At 46.2% G+C, this 10,218-nt stretch overlaps 1 protein-coding gene across 1 annotated transcript; it reads right to left on the minus strand.

The window, feature by feature from the left end:
* Window positions 1-8,047: 8,047 nt before the first annotated feature.
* LOC119391913 (uncharacterized) lies at window positions 8,048-8,942 on the minus strand. Its single transcript, XM_037659563.2, has one exon. The coding sequence runs from the start codon at window positions 8,936-8,938 to the stop codon at window positions 8,048-8,050; it is 891 nt and encodes a 296-aa protein (XP_037515491.1). The 5' UTR covers window positions 8,939-8,942.
* Between the last annotated feature and the right edge of the window lie 1,276 nt (window positions 8,943-10,218).

Genomic DNA, 10,218 nt, shown 5'->3' on the forward strand with positions numbered 1-10,218 from the left:
CGGCAAGTTCACTGGAATGCAAAGGGAACGATAATTAAGGAGCATTAAAAAAAAGACGTCCCATTTGATCACGTTTTGTGTGAGCACCAAACGAAACGAATGCACTGAATAAAGAAACAGAAGCAGCGGCATTTGCCCGCTGAGAAGACCGATCAATACACAGTGCGAGACAACTTGTCAAATGAGATTGAAACGTACCCGAATTTAGACCGAAAAAAAAAACAGTGAATCGTCGGGACGGCAGATCACAAAGTTGCCATGCGCACCGAAGCCGCAGTTGTAACGAAATTGTTTTTGAACTGCTCTGATAGTGTCCGCGCAACATTAGTTGTTTGTGTACTCACAAATTCTCATATTTCATGCCTAAAGTTCACAGCGTGGTGCCAAAACGCGCTCGTAGCAAAAGCGAAACCATCAGTACGAACATACATGCAGACGCTCATACATGCAGAGGCACCGTCAGTCGTCGCGAACCCGTGCGATCGCTGGCTTGAGGCTTCTTTCTGTTATGCTCCGTTTGGTTACACAGGCAATCTACTCTAACGAGATAATTCACGTAGTTTTCACTCAGCCAGCGACTACCTTTCACGCAAGAAGCCAGTTCAGGAGTCACCAACGCGGTGACCGCGTGAAGCGGGTGCTCGGTTTTCTGCAAAAAGACAGCGACTGTAGACTGTCTTGTACTTTCAGTTCATCGAAGATGATTATTTTGACACTAAAGAACACAGTTCCTTTCGAAAGTACTTACAGAAATGCCCTGGAGGGCTTCCGCGAGGTGTTTTTGTAGAGCGCCGACAGCAAAACCTATGGGGAGCGCGCCGGCGGTATCCTACCTAGCACGCAATCGAGGCGCGTCCGATAGAGGGCGATTCCGTACCTCCTCGAGGCCAATACTGATAAGATTTGCTCTACTGAGCTTCAAGGTAGCATGGTTTGCAAAACGTGCCGAGCTAAGAAAAAAAAAAACAGTAATATCCAGCTATTTGATAACCTAACTCCTGTAAGCCAAAAAGCTTCTTTGGATGGCAAAGACTAGAGCCGCCGAGATCATCTGTCGATTCACTTGTCTTCTCAGGGAAAGGCTTTTGTCAGAAATAATTCAGAAGCGCGTGCAATCCGAATCGCATCTGAAGCTGATCTAGACAAGATTGTTTAAACGCTTACTATACCTATTGCCCCCCTTTCTTTTACTTTTTTCTGTTTCGATGAACAAATCGATACATCACTGTTGTGTATCAACATCCCAGACAACGCAAAGGCATCCTAGGGACATCCAAATGACGTCCCTTTTGGGAGTTCGGGACTTCCAAAAGACGTCCCACACAAGGTGGAAAAACATCCCAAGTGATACAAAAAAAGACCTTTTTGGGATGTCCCAAAACTGCATGCGTTTGGGATGTTATTGGGACATGTGGCCACTTTTTACTTCAGGGATATTTCAAAAGGGTGGGACATCTGCTCCCCTAACATGTTAACTTGCTTTATCGCGCTCGACCACACCCTACCTGAGAGAGCCATGCAGTTGCCTCTCCAGGAAAGCATATTCCTCATCCAACCAGCCCACTTTTTTTTCACATGGATAACTATATCACTTAAAGCCTAGCCCATTCTTTGGAAACAAAGGAGCATGCATGGAACATGAAGTGACCAGCAAAAATGATTTATTTCCTCGTACATGTCATCAGAAACCAGCTTCTTCATCGTTGCTAGTAGGGGGTCTTCGGTGGCCCGCTGCTGCTCTCTCAGCAGCATGTCGAAACCACGTCATCGCTGCCTTCTCAACATTCTTCAGTGTTGCCTCTTCCTGATTTTTTGTAGTAGTGGTCAGACAAGCTGTGCAAGGAAAAATTATTTTAAGAGGTCGAAGAAATTATACCAAAGCAGGAAATGAAAGTGGCATGCAGACTTACTGCAGAGAATTTGGCAAATGTTCAACTCGCTGAACTTTCTTTTCCCCTTTGCACCATACCAGCTGAACTGCTTTGCGAGGTCCCATGTCATCAGGCTCTTCAAGATACGAGTTGTCTTCTGTCTCACTGAGTCGCCCCCTTGAATAATCATGTGCCTTTTCTAGTAAATGAGATAAATGGAAAATACAGCTCAGTACAGAAATGCCCTCATGACATGCAACATATTTTCATCAAGACGATGGTTGCATGTAGAGCTTGGATACAACATATTTTTGGTGAAAATTGTATACAAATGAAATAAAGTAGTTTTATTACCATTTGAAGCTTTGCCTCCTTGTCACTTGCCACCTGCCCGTCCCACTCGAGCAGATCGCGTACTGTTTGAAATGGCAGGTCAGGAAGCAGCCTCCTCTCTTCTACACATGTGTCCTCCGATTTATTTCTTAGCTCAGCGAGCAGCTGCGTTTGTGTTTGCTGTGCCACTTTGATTTGGTTCAGCATGCACAGCACCCTTTCCATAAAAGCTGAAAAAATGATCTCCTGTTAAGGTCACTGGTACGAAGATATCTAAGATTTAAATCAAATGGGTGAGTTATTGATGCCTGATAACATCACTTGGACAGAATGAATTGCATGCGCCTCTGAGTAACTTCTGCGTAAAGCCTTTCGGAACTCTGCAACTTGAGTAACATACCAAACACAAACTGTCAGAGTTATTGCTGGCAAACAAAGAGAGCAATGTTGAACGATATGCAAGACTAGACTGGGCCTCATGATTCTGATCTCTGTAAAGCTGATCAGAATTCAGTAAATTAAAAAACACATTAAGCAGAAACTGTCAAAGCAGCTAAGAGAGGCTGCATGAATGCATACATATGCACACACAAGAAAATCGTGAACAGGAATATAGGTTGTCTTGTGTCTGCAAAGACGGCGTTAAACCTCATTCCAGGGGTGCGAATTCCCTTTACTTTATCAACACTAAAAGCATGCAAAGAATGACAGAGAACTTTATATTTTCGAGCGTATCTGGGGCGCACACTTTCAAGTGCAGAGACTTCCAGTTGGTGCCCTGCAGCAGGGCTTGCAGCGGCAGCTCAGGACAACAAAAACAAAGACTGCATGAACGCGTACATACTGCACACACAAGAAAATCGTCAACAGGAATATAGGTTGTCTTGTGTCTGAAAAGACGGCGTTAAACCTCATTCCAGGGGCACAAATTCCCTTTACTTTATCAACACCAAAAGCACATGAGAATGACAAAGAACTTGATATTTACAAGCATATCTGAGGCGCACACTTTCAATCGCGGAGACTTCCAGGTGGTGTCCTGCAGCAGGGGTTGCAGCGGCAGCTGAGGACAACAAAAACAAAGACTGCATGAACGCGTACATACTGCACACACAAACACACAAGAAAATCAGATGTAAATTGAGGGCAAGTCAGTCTTGTTTGCAGCAATGCTTCATGTTCACAGAGCACTACAAATGGTTAAAGAAATATTTGCTTGACGGATGCATTTGACCATTCTAAATTTTTTGTTTATGTTTCTATGTCAGTTAATGTGAAAAACATGTTCCACAAACCTCTGAAGTGTTTTTTTTGACGACCAGGTCTCCTCAACAATCCAGATGATGCTGGATCATAAGAACCTGAAAATTAATTTGAAGACAAAGCTTTTAACCCACACACATTTGCATTGTGCTGCTCAAATGCTTATAATGCAAACTTTTAATTAAGACAGGAGGCTTGCAAGTTGCAGCACAACGCAAAACTGCTAAAAAGATCAAAGTATCAGTATACTACGATAATTCATAGCAACTCAGTCTCAACCTTTAGGGTGCATGCACATGCACACACAGCCATAAAACAACTTTCATACCATTTTTTGTCATCATTTGAGGTGGTGTCGGCGGTCTCGGCGGTTCGTAGTCTCCGTCATCGCCGGAACTATCTGTTTCATCCTGGCCTTCATAGTCGGAAGGCAGGGCAGTTCGTTTTTTTCTTTTACCTCGGCCCAATTCCTCCTCACAGCTAACATCTGAATGATACTCTAAATGTCGCTGCTTCTCTAATGCCACCTCGTACGTTTCTGAAAAATATATGTATTTAGTACAGGGAACGCAAGCAGTATAAGTGCAATCATACCAGCCCAGGCTTTTACTTCACAATTTGCTTGCACCCAGTCAAGTGACGGCGGTGCTCCCCCGGTGATGGCACGATGCAGTTTGGTTGTGCTTTTGAATGTTGGCCAATACGTCAGGTTTCTACCGTCATTTAACCACGATGCATGTACAACAGCTAAGCTGCAGTCCTCTTCCGGGAACTCAACTACAGCGAATCTGCCAACTCAATACATAAAGCAAAGCATAGTAGAACACACAGCTTCAACATATCCAAGAAAGGCAACAAGCAACACAAAAGAGAGGGTTACACAAACAATAACTATTGTAGTAAGGCTAATAACTGAGCAAGTTTGTATGTACCCATAATTAGACGTTTTTAGCGTGCACAAAAGACAAGGACAAGTCTCTACCTTTCTTGTCCTTGTCTTTTGTGCGTGCTAAAAAGTTTTAATTATGGAAACAATAACTAGTTTACTCAGCTTTGTTGTTGCAGGCTTGTTCCATTTCAGTCTATTTATCATGTCTTGTTCCTAGTAGCTCGGGGTTATACAAAAGCTTATAAAATAGGTTAAGTATAGAGAGTTGTACACAGGATAGAAAGAACCTAATCGCAGGCCCACTAGTGATTATGGGTAGACTGCTGAGCTTGCAAAGAAAGAGACGGTCTAAGACAATGAAGAGATCCCTTTTATGAACAATATAAAGTTAGACGCAGCTATTTGAAGATGAAGAAATAAAATTACAAAGCATAAATAGAACACTCAATAGCACTTCAACAAATATCACTGTAGATGTCTCATTGGAAATACAGCATACTTTCTCCCAGAAGGCAGCCTCACACATTTCAGTGCAATATCTGAAACGGGCCAGAAGCATAGCTCTGAGAGCTTGGAAGCTAAAAATATGTTAATGAGAGAGGAGTTGCATGGATAAGTATAAAGGTCTTCCAGTTTTTCATACTTCCTCCCAATAAGCACTGGCTCGTGGCTTACACCAAAAAATGCGAAGTTCTCGACTTTGACAACACTGTGATCATGTAACGTGCACGTGCAGTCTTTCTTGTTCGCTTTTATAGTGACATGCTGAGAAAACTTGAAACCTTTGAATTGAGGTCCTACACAACCTAGCAGAAGTGGTCCATTATCATGCCTTGAAAGCAGCTTTTGAACTTCTGCGTAATTTCCAGTGCTTGGATTAATAGCAACAGAACTTTCAGATCTGCCAACTACACCAGCCAATGCTCGCTCTTCCATCATTCTATTGTAAAGCTGATGGAGAGGCTTTTCAGGCTTTCTGACGCACTTTTTGAGTCTAGGCATGTAGTTCTCAAAAGGAAAGCACCGTAGCCATGCAGAGGCCCATGAATTCGAACGTCATCCACGACGTGCACCAAACAGTGAACATTCAGTGAAACAGCGTGATCACCATATAGTGTAATGAATACATTAACAAAGTGCACTAACAATCTCTCTGCATACTCCAGGTGCTCGGCACATGACAGCGGACTGCACAGAATGCTCATAACAGTATGCAATGTCATGAAATTATCTGCCACTTGGTCAGGTATATCAGATTTTAAGACCACTGGACCAATATAGAGCAAAAAAAGGCGGAACTCTGAAGCCTTCCACCTGTCAATGTCTGAGAGACTTCTGGGCTTTCGGGACATTTCTGATGTCACGTAGTGTCGAATTTCAACACTTGCTCCGGACACACTCTCTCTCGATCTTTTCCCTATTCTGTAGGCTTTCTCCCCTTTCATCCATAGCAGCAAGAGCTTACGAACAACACCTAGACATGCAAGGTGCATGTAGTCACGAGGCACCTGCTTAATCAAGTCTATTGGAAGCTCCTTGAGAATTGTTTCCGAAAGGTGGTGATCTTCTTGATCTGCATCCCGAAAGCTTGAATCCGTTCGCAATGGAGCATTAAGTTCGGGGAAGCACATACGACCATGCTTATAGTCTCCTTCTGTTGTGCACTTAGGACAACTGAAATAACCACTGTGGCCCTTAATGCCAAGAATATAAGCCTTAGCTGGAGCATCACAGATTATTGCCCCAAGTTCCACACGGATAACCCTGTCTTTCACAGAAACACCTTCATGTAGGGCTGCTTTCATATCCAACACAAACTGACGCAGGAAGACATTTGGCTCTAAAGCCTTGGACTGTCCATAATAAATACCAATTGGAAATGGTGTACTGCCTTCACAATTTGCTGCTCTACAGAGAATGGGCCAAAACTGGTCTCGGGTGCTTTTGGTCAAGGGAAGTCCATCTACATTGATATGAAGAATGACTGGGTCTGGCACAGACATAACATTTTTCAAAGCGTCCTGAAGACTTTCACTCAAACCAAAATGACAATATTGGCCTGAACCCATTGGTCTAACATCTTCTGCTGACCTTGGCGTTGACAGAAGAGCCCTAGCAGTTTTCGGGAAGCTAGAAAAGCAAGTGTGCGAGCGCAAAACCTGCAATAAACCTGTGACAGTATTATGTGGTACATCTCTCTCTATGCACCAAACCTGCAACCTTTCTTTGAACGAGAGTGCATTTGCTTGCTCTCCTTGAGTAAATTTGCTGCCTCGTGGAGAGCTCGGCTCCTCATCAGAACTGTAAGTGCAGGGCCCGCGATCACCTGAAGGGCTGTTAATACTTGAATGAGCGTCGTCAGTGCTCACATCTGCCTGCGGAAATTCAAGCGTGGAAAGTGTGCGACAACCAAGCCCAGCAACAGGGTTGGACAATGAGGCCGGCGGAGTTGCTGAGCCATCCATAGCTAAGTGAGCATTGGAGGCATTAGTTAAGCGTGAATCTGTTACTCCAGCCGACAGTATCTCGTTTAGATCGTTCTGCACGGCACGGCGCACGCGCCGGTATGCAGTCATTCGAGGCAGAGGAGCAGCCATTGTTCCACGATCGCGGTGTCAATCTACGCACGTGGCCGACAACAGCAAATCAGTAAATCATTGAATAGTCACCAGCGTACTGTCATCGCATAAATTGTGACATCAGTAGTTTCTGCGGAAGCTAAATCAAATCGCATCACAAATAAAACTTACTCCCACGTGCCATGCTTGCTGCGAGGGTCCAGCGTACGCCAGCACTGCGTGGTGGAAAGACAAATAAGTGCTAAGAATGCGCTCATATTGCAGTTATCCAGGCATGTAGAAAACACTTACCGAAGAGGTGGACAAACGTTGAAAAGGTCGATCTTTCAACAAGGCAAACACGGCATGCCCGCTGATGAATTAACCAAACGTCACGTACAAAACACGAGGCCAGCTACAAAGGACACCTGTACCTGTACGAACCGTATAGCTTTGACGATCTACGAGCACTGAGACAACGAAGAGTCCGAACTGTCTCAACCATGAACTGTCCGAGCATGGCGATGGCGATGGCGATCTGGCTATACCCTTTGAATCGGGTCGCCTGCGCTCAATGCGCGGCGTAGCCGGGGGGGGGGGGGAAGAAAAAGAAGAAGAAGAAGAAGGAAAAAGAAACGTATTTCAGAGCATCGCGGCTCCAAGACATTCCCGGAAACATGGGCACGGGAGTCACCGCGGCGCACCATACCGCCCCCAGTGTTCCAACCGTTGTTTGGTTAACTCCACATATGTTCTGGCGCCTTTACGCTGGTCTTCTCCTTCGACAAAACCGAGTGCCGTCTGTAGTGATGTTGTCTCGGAGGGTGGGTGGATCTTCGGACACTGGAGGACTATGTGTTCGATTGTTTCCTCTGCTGCATTGCAAAGGATGCATTGCGTCTGCTGCCTGTCAACATAGTGTGCCCTCCATTGTCGAGTACGTAGCACGCCAGATCGTGCCTCCGCCAACAGACCACTTCCTCGTGAATTGTCGAAAAAAGCCTCCTTGGCGATGTCTCCCTTCCCCATCATGTACACAGTCATAGACGACTTCTTTTCGGCCGTTCTCACCCACTCTTCCCTTTCCTGCTGCCGCACCAGCTGCCTTGTACTGACCGCTGGCACTGCCACCTTCACTCGCCCTGCGTGGATTCCAGACAGACAGTGGGGAGGTGATATCGGTCCCGCAGGCTTCGTGTGCGACGTGCCCACTTTGTTGAGCAGCTGGCAAAGTTGGTGTGCACCCACACCTGTCGCGCGAGATTGGCACTGGGGAGGCGCATGAAACGCTTCTCATACGTTGCCTTAGCCACCGCCTCACGAGCCACGAAGGAGGACCACCCCACGTCTCCCTGTATCGCCTCAATAGGTGTCTGTCGGTGCACGCCCAGGGCTACTCGGCCGGCTTCTCTTTGACGTCTTTCCAGAAATTCTCTTGTACCAGATGAGATGCACAGCACCGCATTCCCATACGTCAGCCCCGGTACCGCTACCATCTTCCACAGCCCCCTCATCACTTCGTACCTGTTGAAGGCCCACAACGTCTGCCTACCCAAGATGCCCCGGTATCTTGTTGCCTTCATCCTCAGTGCGTGCTCGTGCTGCTCAAGATATCTGGGCCCTGTGTTCAAGTGTACTCCGAGGTACTTCACCCTGTCCGTGCACTGTAGGGTGCTTCCTTGTAGAGACCATGCTTCCCCGGAGTAGCTCTTCGGCCCCCATACCATGACGCCGCACTTTTGTGGGTTGAACCGCAGATGGAGTGTGGCCATTGTGTCCCCACATATGTCCAGCAAAGCCTGGAGCTCGTCCGGTGAGTGTGCCAGCAACGCAATGTCGTCTGCGTATATCAGCGCTGGGACCCTCGTCGTCACTGCCCTCCCCTGCTCATTGTGCCGCAGTGCGTACCCGCACCCTGATGCTTCCAGCTTTTGGGATAAACCTACAATGTAGAGCATGAAGAGCAGCGGCGACAAAGGACACCCTTGCCGAAGTCCACACTTACTCTTCACAGATGCTGTCATGTGGCCCCCCCCCAGTCCGCCCTGGCCGTTACCCCTTCATACAGTGACCTGAGGATATCCAGGTCCTCTTCCTCAAGACCGTTGCAGAATATCCCAGAGCACTGGCCGATGCACACAGTCATATGCTTTCGATATGTCCAGAAAAGCCACCAGTAATGGGCTCCGATTCTGTTCAGCAATTTCGATGCATTGTGTCAAAATAAATAAATTATCTTCAATGCGTGTGCCCGTACGAAAGCCCATCTGGAACTCTCCCAGCACACCTGTTAGCTCTGCCCATCGTTGTAACCTTGCCCTGACCACCTGTGTAAACATTCTGTACAAAAATGGTGTCACTGCAATGGGTCTGTAGTTCTTCAGGTCTCTTTTGTCACCTGACCCCTTGTACAAAGGAATCACCCTGCTCTCTTTCCATGATTCTGGGATTCCATGATGCCGCGCGCGATGATGGCGATGGCAGTGGCTGCGCAGTGCTCGCAGGAGTTGGCTGGCAGTAAGATTAAAAAATACTTCCGCATTAAGCCTACCCAGGTGAAAATGAGTAACTGGGAATCCAACTGGTTTCAACTGGTATCAACTGGGACCAAATGGTTCCAGTTGGGAAACAACTGGTCCCAGTTGATTCCAGTTGCAACTGGTCCCAGTTAGCAGCTGGTCCCAGTTACAACTCAACTGGTCCCAGTTAATTCCAGTTGCAACTGGTCCCAGTTAGCAGCTGGTTCCAGTTACAGCTCAACTGGCCACCAACGGGAACCATGACCAGTTGAACTGGAAGAAGCTGATCCCAGTTGGAAACCATAACCAGTTAAATTGGAAGCAAGTGGTCCCAGTTGCGCCCTAACTGGAAGTGCGACCAGTTGTCCTGGTTGTACGGTTCTTCAAAGTGAAAGAAGAAAGATAATTGAACGCATACGCAGCATTGCTGCACTTGAGTAAATGGGTTTTATCTAAGAGCTTTTTGTGTCCTATTCGCAGAAGGGTACCATCACTGGCCTAGTAATATTCCTAGGACAATGAGAGAATAAGAAAATAGCATCTCATGGTTTGCGAATGAATTATCTTTTCTTGTTTAGACGTCATCCTCTTCGTGTTGTTTAAACCCCATTACATTAATGTATACAGCCTTACCTCACCTGATATATATGTATTTTTTAAAATCATATCATCGTGGATTATTCCGTTGCGCAAATGCGCAACACAGTGCACACAAGCGTACGCTTGTTTTAGCATCGGTACATTCAACTAACATTAAAAAGCTGTTGTCAATCTTTTTACGTCCA

This window comes from Rhipicephalus sanguineus, chromosome 4 (genome assembly GCF_013339695.2).
Source record: "Rhipicephalus sanguineus isolate Rsan-2018 chromosome 4, BIME_Rsan_1.4, whole genome shotgun sequence".
Taxonomy (NCBI): Eukaryota; Metazoa; Arthropoda; class Arachnida; order Ixodida; family Ixodidae; genus Rhipicephalus; species Rhipicephalus sanguineus.